This window comes from Serinus canaria, chromosome 3 (assembly GCF_022539315.1).
Source record: "Serinus canaria isolate serCan28SL12 chromosome 3, serCan2020, whole genome shotgun sequence".
NCBI classification, from domain to species: Eukaryota; Metazoa; Chordata; class Aves; order Passeriformes; family Fringillidae; genus Serinus; species Serinus canaria.
Window position 1 is genome coordinate 99,138,451 of NC_066316.1, and position 17,362 is coordinate 99,155,812.

Sequence of the window (17,362 nt, forward strand, 5' to 3'; positions counted from 1 at the left end):
CACAAGCTGTTTTATAGCGCTTACCACTAATGCTTATTTCTCTGGTTTACTCATATTTTCCTTGTTTTGCAGCCCCTTTCATCCAATCAGTTCCAACAGCTGATCACTGTAGGAGAGGGAACTCTTCTCTATTACATTTTCATGCTTCTCTGGTCAACTAATTTAAGCTAATAGAAAAATAAAACACTTTTTGCAGTGAGCCTTGCGCTAACTTGTTGATATTTTAAATAGATTATGCCATTCTACTAGATACAAGCTAAACTATTGGAAACAAATCAAATAAAAGGATATAACAAGATATAGTTTTTAATAGTGTTAAACCTATTCAACCAGAACAAGAGGGTTGGAATTAGATTATCATCAAGGTCCTTTGTAACCTAAACCATTCTGTGAATCCATGACTGAGTGATTTCTGGTCTGCTCTCCTGGATCTTGTAGCACTCCAAGCATTGCATCTCATCTTTCCAATGGGTAGTGTCCAAATACTCTCCCTAGGCCGCGGCAAGGAGCCCTCTGATGCATCCCTTGCAGCATTTCTAAGGACTGTTCGTTGCCGTGTGCGATCTGCAGCTGGTCAGGAACGTGAAGTGGTGGTTTGCTTCAGAAGCCGTGGAAGGACGGTTGTAGACATCCCTCTAGTGGTCCCGCAGCGTCCGGGACGCTGGGAGCAGCTCTGGCCTCCCCGGGCCCAGCAGGGGCAGATGTGCTCCTCTGTGCAGCTGAGTCCTCTGCGGGGCTGGGGAACTGGCAGATAATGTCTGCCTTTTTCCATTTCACCAAAGTTTCCCTGGAAACTCTGCACCAGTTAAGGGTGCGTAGAGTGTTTGTTTCACACAAGCCTTGATACCCGAACGCTGAATCCATTTCACTGGCCACTGTAAAAAACAGATGTACTGGGAGGTGGTATGAGGAAAGGGTTAATTCTGTCTCCAAGTTTTTTTAAATGTCAGTTTATTTAACCCAGAGTGAGAAAAAACTTTGTCATCATTGAAAAAAAAAGGCAAGTTATACTTGAAGATTAATTAAATGTTTCAGATCTTCTTGTTTCTTTAATACAAGACCGATAGAATACAATAGGGAAAAAAAAACAACCAAAAACCCCAAAGTATATGTAAAATAAACATAAGGAACACTTACTTGTACATGTGTACACTTCGGCTTCTCAAGTGAAATTGCCAATAAGATACTAATTGTGTTTATGTGTTTGGAACACTGAATTTATTTTGTTTTTTAATTTGTTAAAGGACATGCAGCAGAAATGGGAATCCTGGGATAGCAACTTTAAAGATAGTGAAGAGGTCTCCAGTATGTCTTCAGAAAGGGTGCTGTCCCAGGGCACCCACTGTGGTTACTTCATGGAGCACAGCAAGTCTGGGAATTGCCCTTGCTGGTGCTGGACAAACATCCTATGGAGGGTCCCGGGGAAGCTGGGATACTCTGAGGAGTCACTGCAGAGCAGAAGTGATCAGAGTTTGCAAAGGAGATCAAGACAGTCCCCCCTTTTAGCAAATAGGCACAGCACAGAGGAATGATTTGTTGCAGAGGCAGCAAGCTGCCTGACAGCAGCGGGATGTGGTGTTGAAAGGAGATTCGGGTTTATATGTAAGTAAAACCATCCTTAAAGGACAGCCCACTCTGAGATTTTCTCTGTATGGAAACAAACTACAGATCTCATCCTTCTGGTAATGGTAGTTCTGTATCTCAGTAATTCACCTGTACTACCAGTATTACCATTGTGAATCCATTATTATTTTTAAATAAGAATTACCTATACAAAAATATCATAGTGCAACAATTAAGTAAATTATACTTAAGAGTTGAACTCAGGCCCATTTCAAAGCCAGCATTTGCTGTCAATAAAGCCATGGCTGAATGAGTATTTCTGGTTGAACCTTGATTTTGTTCAGATTGGAAGCAACTGACTGAACACACACCACCATCCTGATCAGGTTTTGATTTTTCAGGTAAAAAACTTTTTAGGTTGCATTAAGGAGATTTTTTTTCCCCTTTAGCTCTGTATCATTTCCCCTCCAAATTATAAACCCTGTTTTGCAGACTTCCCTCCTTACACCCCAAAAATAGCTCCATGTGTCAATTTAAGAGATGGACAATTGGCATAAAGTCAGCAGAGAGAGCATAAATGCCTGAGAAGTTTTTAGGCGACATCTATGTAAACAATTGCTGTTGTCTTGTTTTCATTTCCAGGCAACTGATCCTCAGAGACACATACATACACAATACAGATAACAATATCTGGACAACTTTCCAATCCCTTCTTTCCAAGCAATTAATATTTTCTCTGTGTATAAAGGAACAGTATTTTACAGATTTGGAATAAAATATATATTGATTGGAAGATACTTGTTTTAAAGAATCTAATAATCATCTAATGTCACAAATTTAAAGTCTTTTTGAAAGAAGAAAAATTCCTGAGCTTCAACCTGCAGTAAATTTTTAATACAATCTAGAGTATTTCAGACCGGGAGAAACACATAATAATCAATAAATACACATTAATCCACATTTCCCTCTTCGGCTGCTCAGTGGCCCAGGGTTGTCAATGTTTTTTGAGTCAAAACTACTAATCTCTGCATGGAGACAGACAGCCAATGTGTCAATTTTGGCAATTTGAAAGACTAGCATTTGTTTCTATCCCTTTAGTCAGTTCTTTAAGATAAATCTACAATTAAGTTTCTTCTATCTCAAAAGAAAGGCAATGCTAATGCTTTCACAGTATTTTGCTTTTACTTTATTTTAACCTCTAATCATAGGAAAAATTAATCCTGTATCTCTATACTTCCCTCATTAATATTCTCCCAGGTTAGGATAATATTGCATAATTTCAAATGTGTTTGTTTTCTCTTCAGCTGAATAAATACAGAAATCACCTCCAATAGCTTCTCGTCAGCCTGAAGACAATGTCGCACACATGGCTGGGCAGTTAAGGCTGAAGTTGTTTCTAAAACCAGGGAGATTTTTCTCGTGAGAAATTGTTTCTACACAATGGTGAGAATGTTGCTTGGTAAAAAGGTTCTCTGATGATCTGCGAGGAGTAGCATTGTCAACTAAATCACAGTTCTAGCTCCTGACTGAATTCTGTGCAACCTGCTTTAGCGTATAGGATGGAGGCACTGTGTGGATATTGTCCTGTTTTTGTAGGTCTTTTAGGGATTGTGAAAAGATCACAACTAACTTCTGGGAAGCTTGATTTGATCCCTGAATGCCCAGCTAGCAGCAGAGTGTCTGGTATTGGCCCCAGTGCATTGCGGTCCAGGAGAGCTCCAAGGATCTCACTATGGTCTGGTGTTTATAGGGTCACAAGAGAGTTGGCTTTAGTCACAGTAATTTTCCATCCTGGCCACAATTCAGGTCGGTAACTTTGAAAATTTGATAACAAAAATTTTATTCCACTTAGGTTGTTCAGGCAACAAAAATAAGTTTCCATGGCTGTTCATTAAAACAGGAGCTTGTTAGACAGCAAAAGTTCCTGGGAGAAAAGAGTGTTTCTGGTAAGATCAAGAGAAGCTCAACCAGCTGCTGTTTGTCAAGACTGAGGCCTAATGAGCATTTCTGGGATCACAGTGTGGCTGGGGTGGGGGGAATGCTCCCCAACAGTGGCCTAAGAGAAATCAATAAGAGTTGCGATGTGCTGAGCTTGGATCTTTGAATTTGCTGTTACAGCTTCTAGGATTGTCTTCTATAGCTCTATCCCTTAATCTAGAGTCAACGGGAAACACAACTTCATTCATGGAGCTCAAGGTGAGGAGCTTCTGTCAGCCCATGTCCAGGATCACCAATGGGTAATACTGTATGTAACCAAGTAGCAAAAGCAGTGGTTTAATCTTCAAAAGTCTATTCATTCTGCTAAAGGTGCAATATTAAAACAACAGATGCATTTCATAAAATAGTAGCAGTGTAATTGTCATATTACAGCTTCTTCCATTTCACTGTGACAATTGTGTGGCTAAAAGCATTAATTATACTGCTAGAAAACCTGTACAAATGAGTGAGGAAAAACAACCACTAGAGATTTGTTCAACATGAAAAATCACAATGTTTCATTTAAATGGATTGTCCCACTGTTGAAGACAAACTTCCTCAACATTTTTAAGATGGTTATTTTGTAAAAATGTACTTCCTTACTCTATAGTAGGTAATGGCTAAGAATTAGAGGGTCGGTTTAGATTAAATATTAGGAAGAAATTCTTTATTATGAGGGTGGGAAGGCACTAGAACAGGTTGCCAAGAGAAGCTGTGAATGCCTTATCATCTCTGGAAGCGTTCAAGGCCAGGTTGGATGGGGCTTTGAGCAACCAGCATTAGAGGAAATGGCCTCAAGCTGCACCAGGGAGATTCAGGTTGGACGTCAGGAAGAATTTCTTCACTGAAAGAACTGTGAAGCACTGGAAGGTGCTTCCACTGAGAGGTGGTGGAGTCACCATCCCTAGGGGAGTTCAAGGAATGACTAGATCTGAAACTCAGCGCTATAGACTACTTGACATTGTGGTGTTTGGTCAAAGGTTGGAGTTGATAGTCTTGGAGGTCTTTCCAACTTAAATAATTCTGTGATGAAGGGAAGCTGTCCCTGCCCAAAGCAGGGGCGTTGGAATTATGTGACCTTCAAGGTCCCTTTCAACCCTAACCATTCTAGGATGTTATGATCATGTAACAAAAACCCACCCTGACATACAGCATTTAGAATTAGTTAAGTGTTGCAAATTTTTATAGGTTTTATGGGAAACATTGTCCTGAGTTGCTGAACTCAGGACAATGAGTTAAGGGGAATCAATATAAGGGGAATCAATGCTTCTCTTTGGCACAGGTCTCCCCACCTCACCAAAACAGAACGGTGATGTAAAACATCAAATAGAGTTTGCGATCTGAACAGAAACCAGTCACTGAAGGAAAAGGACAATTCTCCTGTGCAAAAAAATGCTTTCTTCCTTTTAACCCTCACTCCCAGCTACACTGGAGGAGCACCTTCCTCTTTTTTGCCATGTTCTATGTATTAATTGTGCTGTCACTTTGCTTTTATTTATTATTATTACAGCTCAGCCTGTAGTTTGAATTTCATAGACAAAAAAAAAAAATAGTATCCTAATTTTTCCAGAATTCCTGTATTCTGGAGTCAGAAGTTGACAGTACAGATATAAAAATTCAAGATTACTTTCTGACACAAGATTGCATTTGGTGTTTTTTCCCACATTTGCAAAGTATACTACTATGCATTTTGAAGAATTAGGGAACCTTGTGGAAAACTGAGTTAATTCTCAATCTGTATTTAGGTATATTTATGCTCATCAGTGTCACCTGTACCACCTTATTTGTACTGTAGAACATAGGGCATTTAATTTCAGTGCATAGCTGCAGAGCTGCTGGCTAGAACACACAGGGTTTAATTAGCTTTGATGGTCTCACTTGTGAGTAGATGTATAGTTGTCAATACTGTGTGACACAAGGACTTGGGACTTCCCATTTAAAACCAAACCTGCCAACCCACCCCTGCAGAAACCATACTGGGATGAAGTGAGCCCATGCGCAGCATTTGTACAATGACAGTTCACTCCCTTAGAAAATCCAGTATACAAATTTGTCAGCTTTGTTCTATGGATACGAAATATGGTAATACAGACATAGTCCTAAAGTATTTTACATACTTTTGCAAGCTGAGCCACAAAGATGTCATGATACTCCACTAAGCTTCTGCTGTATGTAAACTCCAGAAACTGGAATGGACCAATTTAAGCAGTTATCGATTATTCTTCTGAAAATAGCTACAGTACTGTGGCATCACAAGATCCAGACCTAAGTGTTATCTGACAGTACCATGTAAACAGATTTTAAATTTTCACATAATTTTAAATGCTTGTAGTTACTCAGTGAACTGCAGCAAAGGCAACCCAACATGTTTCATTACACTATTTCATATTTTTGTAAGCTTATTTTATTTCTTTGCTGTACAGAGGCAAAAATGCAAACCATCTCAATAAATGTACATCAGTAACTACCTAGAAATTATACAAGTATGTACACAAAGCCCAATTATTTCACTTCAGTGTTGATACCATAGTTCATGTAGAGCTGGATGCAAACAGCACTTACACGGTGTAAAGCATAACTCCTGGGATATTTACATCTTGTTCTTTATAGCAAAGGCTTCCAATACACCAGTTCTTTGTTACACTTGTATTTGACAATCCTGCTTAGTAGTGCTGCCTCAGAACTGAAAAGTGCATTTCTTCATTTTATACATTCTCATGCAGATTGTGGACCGTTCCAGAAATTGTTCTCCAACCTTAATTTTTAGAAGTAATTAATTATCTTTGTTTTCTGTCAATTAAAAATTTAAGGTAAAAAACTGTTTTCCCAAGTCTCTGTAGGTCACATGCAATTAAGAAAACAAAGCTCCTAAATGCAACTCCAGAAACTGTTGTCTTTTGACTTGGGAAGATAAGCAATCCTGTGAAAGCACTCAACCAATCCACTGCTGGATTTTTAAAACATTTTGAAACATTTCAGGTTACGAAATTTGCAGATCCAAGCAGTTTGGAAAAGCCCTATAACACAGATATTTGCATTCTATATTAGATTTTTGTGTTGTAATTAATCTAGCATCTCAAATGTTTTTTTCTCTTCCATCGAAGATCTCACTTTAAAAGGAAAGTAAAAAAGGAATATGATTACTCTAATTGTAGAAAATGCAATTTTGAGTTATTCCGCAAGCGAAATGAGTTTAAAAAATGCCTGGGATGAAAAAGCTAACTCTTCCCTTCACCTATAAAGCAGCACTTCTAAAGATAATTTCTTTCTTTGTGTTCTGAGCTACTGCAATTCCTGCCACATTTACTTTTAAGCCACAACATCCTGCAGCATTAGGGTTTTTCAGAATCTCTTTTCTGTCAATCTTGTTTTAGGAGATTAAAATACTACATCTCCTCTTCTGGCTGCTCTCCCTTAGGGCAGGAATGAGCAGTAGCACAGACTCATTTAAAACAGCATCATAACTCTCACGGCAACAATCTGAGCTGAGCAGGACTCTTTAGTGCAGCAGCTGAGAGCTGACACAGGGAGCTGAGACCTCCATCCATGGAACGCAGCTCTGACAGGAAACCAGCAAGAGCAAAGGAAGGAAAAGGCCAGGGAACAAGAGTGCCTTGCTCTGTGTGCACGTGCCTGACTCTCTGACCTCCTGTTGCTGTGAGGTAACACAGCAGCACAGACTTCTCTTCCAGACGTTTCCTATACTCCCACACATCTTGGTCCACAATCTAGGCTCTGAAAATTATACTTGTTCAACAGTACAGCTTACAGCTTTATCAGAATATGATAATCTTAAGAAAACAAAACAAAAAAACCCCAAACATGTGGATTAAAATTTAAAAGGAGGATGTTACCTTCATCAGGATAAAATGAATGTCTCAGTTTCACTAGATAGGGACAGTATCCATATCTTCACAAGTTTCGGCACCTGGATTCTCTTTTTCCACCTCACATAGATACACGTCAATGGGTCCTTTTGTGCTCTTCACATGTACTTCTATGTGATCCTATAAAACAGCAACTTGTATATAATTCAAAGAATAAATCTTATACATTCTTTATCTATTTTTGCACTTATTTTAAAGACAATAGATTAAGAACAGAACAAATACAGAAATGATGCAGCTATTTAAAATTGTGTTAATCTTCCACATAAATTATGACTATTGCATACATTTCTAGGACAACTATTATGCAGAATTAAGCTAACAAGCTCTCATTTTTAATGAATTTAAGTATTCGTTTGTGCATTTAAGTATTTGTTTAGTCTTTCTATTGACCTTCAGATATATGACCAAGACTTACTTATATGTTTAGGAAGAGTAACAAAATTTAAAAACTTGAGAAAACATTGCCATGAATCAGACAACAAACTGGAGCACACAGCTTTAACAAAATAGTAAAGCAACTAATCCTTATTGCTTTTACTGCTTTCCTTCCACAGACATCGCGTTGCAAGACACAGAGCAAATAAATCTTAATACACAATGGAGAAAAGATTCAGTTTTCATGTACAACATTTTAAATTCTGCCTTTTTATTGCTTCAGGAGGCATCTGGAATTGTATCTTTTTCATCTCCACTGGATGAGAGACAGCTCCTTTGACCAGGGAAACTACTGGAGATCTATGTAGTGGATCTAACTCTTTGGTTCTACTGGTTCATTTCCTTCTCCTAAGATATCCTCACCTGTCCTTTCTGTCCACCATCCTTTCTGTCCACACAGTAAGGCAACTTCAATGACTATGCAATTGGGAAGATTATCAAAAATGCTCACGCGAAAAAGAAAATGGAATTAAAGTTCCATTTGTTATCTTAGGCTGTCTTCCAGGATTTGCCCTCTCAGAGCATTACCAACAGTGGGTTCCCAGTACACAGACCCCACTATGCAGTTGCAGCATTGCTGGGTGCAGGGGGCAAAGGTCTGGCTCCTCTGTGAGACAAGAATGGAGCCTGTGTATTGCACTGTGGGGTGAGGACAGGGCACAGCCCCACTCCATAAAAAATCCCTCTAGATATCATCTACCAGAGTGACAAAAGGTTTTCTTTTTCCAACCATAATGTACATTGCATGCTTTATTACAGCTTTTCCATTCTCTCTAACAAAACCAGGTAACTGAAACTCAGATACATTCATGGCTTAGTAATTTAGGCAAAAAGAAAAATACAGCAAGTAAGCTTCTAAGACTATTATCCCTGCAGCACTGTTCAGTGGAAAACAAGAACATTTATCTACCACTATCTGCATGACAGAGAAACTGGAAGTCAATTACTGACTGCTGCTGAAAAAATCAAATTTAAAAACTTTGGTTTCTTTAGGAGAAATGTATAAAACTTACGTCTTTAGGAACTGGTATTTCCAATTTGGTTTCCTCTGGAGCTTTGATTGCAATCACAATCTGTTCCTGAAATGCCTGAATGCTTCGGATATCTTGGTACGTCACATAAGCTAGTGTATACATTGGTCAAGGATTATGTAAAGTAATTTGCTAATGGGCAGAAGCATGAGTGTGATGTCAAGATATGTTGAGCCAGAGTACCAACTTCAGCAAATTGATCAACAATTCAGCAGCGGTTAATATTAGCTTTGTAAAAAGAAGTACCAACTAATGGTAGAAAAATACATTTCTGTATTTCCAGGAAAGAAAAAAAGCTTAAGAAAATATATTCAGTGTTATAAAAAAACCCTGAACAGTCTTCAGAGATGTTGTCATAAGTCTATAAAGCAGAAGGAATACTGTTCTTCAGGAATTACACTCTGTTTTCTAGTAGCATGAAAATAATTTCCTGAGACACTGTAGAACTATTTTCTTAACCCAGTGAGGTATAAAGAATATGAGCATATTTCATTTGTGCACACACCTTAACATCTTGCCAAACAAGGGAGCTAAATAATATTTTATTGTAACCAAAAGGCAAAATTCAATCTTTATGCCACATATTAAAATGAATTTCTTTTCTATTGTCAAAACCCATCTGAAAGTCAGAACTGCACTGGAATCTCTTTCAAGAGAGAAGAGTATTAGGACATAACCAACATACCATTTTATCTCCTTGGCGACAGGCCACTGGGACTCCATTCTGAGTCCTCTCTGTCATCTCACAAAGCATCTTCAGCTCACTGGTGGGTCAAAACCTGCCCCTGAGATGACTCAAATGGAGAGAACAGGGTGATGGCCAGGGTAGTAAGACTATTGCCCCACTTCATTCTTCTACAGAGGAAAGGTCACACAAGCAGAACTCCTCTGAGGACAGGCTAGACTGTCCACGATACTGCAAAGCAAGGCACAGGACTGGCATTCTCAAATGCAATATAATCAAAAAGTCTGCTATTATAAAATTCATTATCAAGTAGTACTGCATACCTGTGGTATCAGGCTACACTTCTTACTAGATATGTGAGTACGTGCAACCAAAATCATATGTTAAAATAATGCAAGAGTTGAAAGGATATTTTGCATTTTCTTTGTCATCTGTTAGTTCAAATATCTGATGAGCACAATTCTTGATTAATTCATCAAGAGCTTCTTCCATGGCTGATAAATCAGAAAGTTCATCTTTAAGGTTCTGCTGCTCTGGTGCTTTTCCAATAAGTTGGTCAAGACTGTTACCTCTAGAAGAACATGAAAATTGTCTAGCATGTTTGTATAAATAAAAGCCTGTTATTAAATATCAAGTATACTAACACCAAACAGTATGAAAGTCTGACATCCTTTATTCTGCTGAAATATCCTTCCATGTAGGTACGCACTTGATACTTGTTAACATATTAGGTAATTCACGTAACTTAAGGAAGGATACAGAACATAAAATATTATCTATGAGAAGTAATTTAATATGATTAAAGATACTCTCAAAGTTATAAACATTACTCAACACTTTTGGGATTTACTGTTTCAGAAACTAGAAGCTTCAAAGCCAACTCACATCCACTGGATATGATTCTTAGATCTTTTCTGAATCAAGTCGATGCCATCCAACACATTGGTGATGTCATATACTCTTCGTTTTCGTACTCCAAGTGTTGTTGCTACTTCATTTAAATCAAGGACACCATCTGGAGCTTTTCTGAGAAGAGCCATAAATTTTCGTGTCAAAAGCACCAAGGATGCATCAAATCGAGGCCTTTTCATGTCCACAGTTTCTGTAAAGTTTTGGTAGAATATTTAGGGTAAGCTACTACATAAGCATGAATTAAAAAAAGTGATAGTGATGAAGTAACAATGAAGGTAAAAGTCTGGAAGCACTGCAGTTTTTAATGCTTACATTGCAATGACACCATATAAAGCCTATTAACTACACATACCTTCATTTGTTTGCAATGATTTTATCTAAATAGCAAGCATACATCTTTGTGCTTTCAACATTCATGACTCCACACTGCTAGTATGGATATTAATAACTGCGTAACTGTATGCTCTACAGGACATGGGATCAGATCACTGACTAAATACCAATGAAACCTTTGGTTAACTTTAGACAGTGCTGAGGTGCTGCCAGAGAAACACAGCTCTATCTCTGCTGCATGACACTATTAGAGTATTTTTTCATATCTTTTTGGTCCAGTTTAACCAGCAGACCTCTGGTCTGCAACTATTAGGCATGGTTCACAAGTCAGCTTCGCTTCAGAACTGTTTCAGCCTGGACAGGACCCATCTGCTCTGGAACTGAAGAATTTAGTATGCAGACAAACTGTTTGCACTATCTGGTCTCAGGTCAAAAGAACTAGTCATTCCATTGGTTGATTTACTAATACAACAAAGATCTACAGCTACCCTGACACTCTGGTTTAAAAGATTTCTGTGCTATGTGTATTCATTGCCACCATATTTACAGAAAGAGCAGAAATCCCTGATGAATAACTTGAGATTGTTATTTATGTATGCAAAAAGCACAAAAAAGCACCTACTTCTGAGTCAAAAAGTCATGGTACACACACATTCATTTGATGCCAACCAATAAAAGATAGTCAAATTCAGCTGTTACTTGCTGTTTCTCCTGTAAAGCAAACCAGGTATTTCATCTGATCAGCCTGTGCCCCCGAGCAACACTGCAGTCTAATGCTTCAAGAAAAGGTGAGTGTGTAAATAAAGTACCCTAGACAACAACAGAAATACTTCAACCATCAGTATTTTTCCCAAGACGAATGAGATACACACTTTTACTCATAATGTATCACACCCATTCCATGGTTGCAAGTTTGTGCACTCCTTAACACGAAGTGACTAACAACTTGAAGGTTCAACAACTAAGTTTTGGACTGTGTTACTGTGAAAAGCATGAAATAATTCAGCTGGTGAGAAAATAAACAAAAAAAAAACAAAACCAAAATTACAACCCAACACACAGAAGTTCACTCAAGTTTATTTCCACATTTATTAACACCAGTTGAAAGGCAATGTTTGCCAGTATGTTGTTCCAGTTTTCTCTTAAGTCACTTTTCCTGTCCACTATTTTTTATATAGCATTGGGAATGTATGCTTGCAACAGATCTGAAGAGAAAAAACTATAAAGAATGTATTGCTTCACATCTGTTATTTCAGTCAGTGTTCAGCATTTTTCCTGCTCTGCTGATATTAAATACAATTTTTCATTTGTCTACAGAACTGTACTCACATTGTAAAAAGGCATGACATATTGCAAGATTAATTTTCAGACATGACACATAGCAACTTACTTTTCACAAGCTGTGTGTCTTTGTGAACATTCAGGTCGATCATTGGCGCCTGAGGAAATAAAAAAAGGAAAAAAACAACTGTCATATAATGCTCTCTACAGGGGGAGCGTCTTCAGAAGAAATCCTCAAATCTTCTATAGATGTTACAGCCATCACAGCTCTGACAACTCAGCTATTACTGTGAAGTGTCACTAGATAAAAGGAATACATGCTTTTTAATTCCTGCCAGAACTTTCAGCCCTTCATCTCAGCACAACTCACTCTGTTTTCAAAAATGGGAAACTCCACTGAACTCGCTGATGCTCAGGCAAGCTGCAACCTCTCTTGCTTTAATTCATGTTTCAATTCATGGCTATTTCCTTTCAGTTGCCCATCATGTACAGCTGTGAAATATCTGGTAACCTTTAAAGTTCCTAACTTACTTGCAAGTATGGAATGAAACTTGTCAGGGGAAATTTGGGTTAGATATTAGGAAAATGGATCTTCACTCAAAGGGTGGTTGGGCTCCGCAAGGGAAGCAGTCACAGCACCAAGAGTTCAAGAAGCTCTTGGACAATGCTCTCAGGAACATGGTGTGACTCTTGGGATTGTCCTGTGCTGGGACAGGAGTTGGACTTGATGATCCTTATGGGTCCTTTCCAACTCAGGATATGCTATGATTTTACTGAAGGGCTGCAGTGGCTTAACAAGTTCTCTCAGGAGTTTATTAACAGCCTTCCTGTACTAGTAGGTCTAAAACAGGAACAGCATTCCAAGGGCAATCTAACATACACCAAGTAAAGAAAAAGAAAAAATTCCCTCAGTTTACTGTTCTCCTGCTAAGACAGCCTCATATGCCTTGATGTCAGGACACAATGCAGGTGCACATCTAGCCCACTGTCCATGAGGACCCCCAGGTGCTTTCAACAGGGTAGTCCCCAGCCTGTACCACTACGGGGTAAAGGCAAGGCTTTAACTCTTGATTTTCAACTTCCCAGGTTTATGAGGTGTTAGACGACCCCTTCCTCCAGCCCATAAACCTCACATCCTCCACCTAACAACAGGCCCTAGGGATAGACCCTGCCAGGCACCCACCAAAGCTGCTCTACAAGTGGTCAGGGGAGAGATGTAACAAGAAGTTCTCGAGTTGAGATAAAGACCAGAAGAGATCACTCCCCGAATACCATCATGAGCAAAACAGACTCAACTTGGGAATATTAATTAAATTTATTACCAATAAATCAGAGCAGAATAATGAGAAATAAAACATATCTTAAGAAAACACCTTCCCCCCACCCCTCCCCAAGCTCTACCAAACCAGCAGTGCAGGGAGACAGGAATGGGGGTTATGTCAGTTCATCAAATGCTGTTCCTGCTGCTGCTCAGGATGGAGAGTCCTTCCTCTACTTCAGAGTGGAGTTCCCTCCCACAGAAGAAAGCCCCCCATGAACTTCTCCAATATGAGTCCATCCCATAACAACAGGTCACCAACTGCTTCAACGACCATCACTTTTCTTCAGGGTGCAGTCCTTCAGGCACAGCCTGCTCCAGCATGGGTCAAAGGTCACAAGTTCTACCAGAAAGCCTGCTCCAGCATGTGCTCTACTCTCCATAGATCCACAGGTCCCTGCTAGGAACCTGCTCCAGCATGGGCTTCCCACAAGTTCACAGCCTCCTTTCAGGCATCCACCTGCTCCAGCCTAGGTCTCCTCCATGGGCTGCAGGTGGATCTCTGCATCCCCATGGTCCTCCATAGGCTACAGCTGTTTCACCATGGGCTGCTCCACAGACTGCAGGGAGTCTCTGCTCCAGCACCCAGAGCACCTCCTTCTCTTTCTCCACTCACCTTGCTGTCTGCAGAGTTGTTCCTCTCATATATTCTCACTTTACTCTTCTCTGGCTGTAATTACAACTGTATAGTAACTTTTTTTCCCCTTCTTAAATATGTTATCACAGAGGCACTATTACTATCTCTAATGAACTCTGCCTTGGCCAGTGACAGATCCATCCTGGAGCTGCCTGGAAATAGCTCTGCAGGACATGGGGGAAACTTCTGGCAGCTTCTCACAGAAGCCACCCTGCAGCCCCCACTCTGCTATCAAAACCTGACCACAAAAACTCAATACAGGTTTATACAAGCCCAAGGTTTCCTTTGTTTGGGGTTCCTCTTCCAGCTGTTGTACCAAGATTAAGTTATTTTAAGGGTCTAAATGTCTGAGGCTCTGCTATGGGAAACCTGGGGTCAGTCTGGTGAGGGGACCTTGGGTGTGTGAGTGTGGGGGTGCAGCTGCAAAGGGGTCTCGGTCCCAGCTCAGGGGGTGTGAGTGACTGACAAGAGAGGCTCTTGAATGGTCAGACAGGGAAATTTCTTCAATATTGTGACCTCTGATATTCCTTGCCAGTTTCAACACTACAACTTTGGCTTTCCAAGCATTATATCTGCAGGCACTTTTTATCCTTGTTCTTTAGTCTGTCCTGTTATTTTTGCCATGAGTGCCATGATGAAACGTGTTTCTCCTTACTGATCTCAATCTCTTCAGCTCCTCCAGCTTCCAAAGCTGCCTTCCCAAAAATCTCAACCTACCTCTTGGCAGAATAAGCTGGAGTCTTGAAGACTGAGTAAGCTGGAATCCAGGTTCTGCACTTTATTACTAACCTTCCTTATTAGTAGGCTCAGGGTCTTCAATATCCCACTGTTAAGAAAACTTCCCAGTCTCACCAATTATGAGATTCCCCTTAAGTCTCATGCTATCACTGCTGGGACTGAAGCCCCTTCATGGTGGACTGCCTCAGTGAGCTATTGGGAGGCTCATTTGACTCCCTACACACCATACTCATGCAGTCAGGCCATGTTTCCTCACTGGTTCAACCCCTGGTTTCCCACTGCAGAGTCTCAGATGTCTCTCTAAAAAGCAATTTATTCATGGTGAACAAACAGCCCAAGCTGGTACCTCCAAAGAGGGATGCACAATAAAAGAAGCTCTAAATTTTTATACCCTCATAGTCTACTCAGGTAAATCTTGCCCTAAATCCTCTGCTCCTGCTGTGTATTCTATGCATCTCCCTACATCCACCTTGGCAGTGCCACCATCTGTGTCCTTTTGTTACCCAAAGGGTTGGCAGTTCATGGCTTCCGCTTCATCCCTCAGTTTCCACTCACCACGTCAGTGCCCTTTGTTATCCCAAGGGCTGGGCAGTTCATGGCCTCTTGCCTAGGGATCCCACCCATCTGCTGCCTGCAAACCGAGCTACCTGCAGGAGATGTAATTCCCACCCACTATTCCATAGCCATTCAGGCAAGGGCTGTTAAGATTACCACATCTTTGACCTCCCTGTTTATAAAAAGCTGATTCAGGAAAGTATCACCCACTGTAAACTCATCTAAGTATCTGCATAAAAAAGCTGTGCCAAACACTATTTGCTTCTTAAAATCATCACTTCAATTACCCACCAAAAAACTAACGTGAACTCTTTCATGGCTTTAAGAAGCAAACGTACTACCAAATAACCTTTAGCCCAACGGACTAGATTAATTTAAGAAAAAAAGTAATATATTTAAAATATATCACAAAATTAAAAGCAAGCACCATCACGACTAACTAAGAACATGTAACTTTTTTAAAAAGTTTTACAAAATAGACTTTTTTGCAAACTACTTCATAGCATTGCTAAAGGTAACGGTGGCAGCTGCATGCAAGATGATCACAGACGTTAAGAGGAGAAAACACATTGTGGTCCCCTTTTCCCATATTTAGCTCGATTAAGAGGCTAAAAGTAACACAGGCGAGAAAAGCCATCCTTTTGCATTCTAGCACCTTTCCCGGAAAGCCCGCCCCAACGCTACGAGGGAGGGAAGCACCCCAATGCTCCGTTCGGCTACCACGCTGCCAGGCCCGTCGCATCTTTCCCGCCCAGAGACGTAGGACGGGCTTTCGGCCGCCCCCTGACAAGCTCCCGCGGCGGGAGCGCAGCTGCAGCGCCGTCCCGCCCTCTCCGCATCCACAGGCAGCGCCTCCCGCCATGTACCTCACACACACGCACCGCGTCCGGCTGTAGCGTCTTCTGGCGCTCCCACTGGTCGGGGCTGGCCATGTCCGCCCGGCCCCGCGGCGAGGCGCTGGGGGAGGCAGAGCGCACAGACGCCCTCACGCCGAGGCTCCAAGCCGCGGCCGGACGCGGGGCGCCGCGGGGCCGCTCCCGCCCTCATCGCTGCCCGTCATGGCCGCGGCTCCCGCGCGCGCCTGAGGCGGCCACTGGGGCGGGACGGGCGGGAACGGGCGGGAGCCGCGCACGCGCCCTCACCTCTGCCGCCAGGACGCCCGGCGCCGCCGCCTTCTCCCTCTGTTACCCATCGGCCCCCGCGGCGCCTTCCCGCCCTGCCCGGCTTCTCCCGGCTTCTCCCGCCCCCCGGGACAGCCCCCGCCTCTCTCAGCGCCGGCCGGAATGCGCCAAATCAGCTCCTTCTCCTTCCCTCCCCTCCCCTCCCGTCAGCCTGCGAGACCGGCGCAGCAAAGGATCCCGTCGTCGCCGTCCTCGCCTTTGCGAGAGTGGGAGCGCACTGAGCACTGCAGTGGCCAGCGTGCGTTAAGGGAGGAGTCACAGAATATGCTGAGTTCGAAGGGACCCACGTGGATCTGTCGAGTCCAGCTCCTGGCTCTGCACAGGACACCTCAAGAGTCGCACCCTGTGCCTGAGAATGTTGTCCAGGTGCTTTTTGAGCTCTGTCAGGCTGGTGCTGCGACCACTTCCTTGAGGAGCTTGTTCCAGTGCCCAAGCACTGCTTCTCTGGGTGAAGAACCATTTTCTATTATCCAGTCTAAACCTCCCCTGGCACAACTTCAGGACTTTCCCTCAGGTCCGTCCCTGGTCACCAAAGAGAAGTGTTGGCCCCTCTTCCCCTCACGAGAAGTTGTGACTGCGGCGAGGCCTCCCCTCGGTCTCCTCCAGGTGACCTCAAGCACCCCTCACACGGCTTCCCCTCACGGTGAGGATCCTCACTGGTTACTGCGAGGAGGGAGCTTTCTCTTTCTTCCAGGTAGCAGCGTTACAGCTAGGAGAGAGCATTCTGGCTGACCATTTCCATGCAAGTGTGTGTGAGAGTAATTAGTATTGACTCTGTGCCAAATTACTTCGTTTTGTCAATAATTGCTAGTACAAGGCAGCCAAA

At 41.8% G+C, this 17,362-nt stretch overlaps 1 protein-coding gene across 5 annotated transcripts; it reads right to left on the reverse strand.

The window, feature by feature from the left end:
* Positions 1–290: 290 nt before the first annotated feature.
* On the reverse strand, positions 291–16,428 carry E2F6 (E2F transcription factor 6). Of its 5 annotated transcripts, none has more exons than XM_050972381.1 (7): positions 16,222–16,428; positions 12,217–12,265; positions 10,467–10,683; positions 9,993–10,152; positions 8,879–8,992; positions 7,395–7,547; positions 291–1,448 (listed from the first exon to the last, which is right to left on the reverse strand). In XM_050972381.1, the coding sequence occupies exons 1-6, from the start codon at positions 16,285–16,287 to the stop codon at positions 7,428–7,430; spliced, it is 726 nt and encodes a 241-aa protein (XP_050828338.1). In that variant the 5' UTR covers positions 16,288–16,428; the 3' UTR covers positions 291–1,448; positions 7,395–7,427. The 5 variants fall into 5 exon arrangements, with proteins under 5 accessions (XP_050828338.1, XP_050828339.1, XP_050828340.1 ...); XM_050972382.1 differs by having other exon boundaries at positions 291–875; positions 16,222–16,427; XM_050972383.1 differs by lacking the exon at positions 291–1,448 and adding an exon at positions 1,455–3,806.
* Positions 16,429–17,362: the final 934 nt, after the last annotated feature.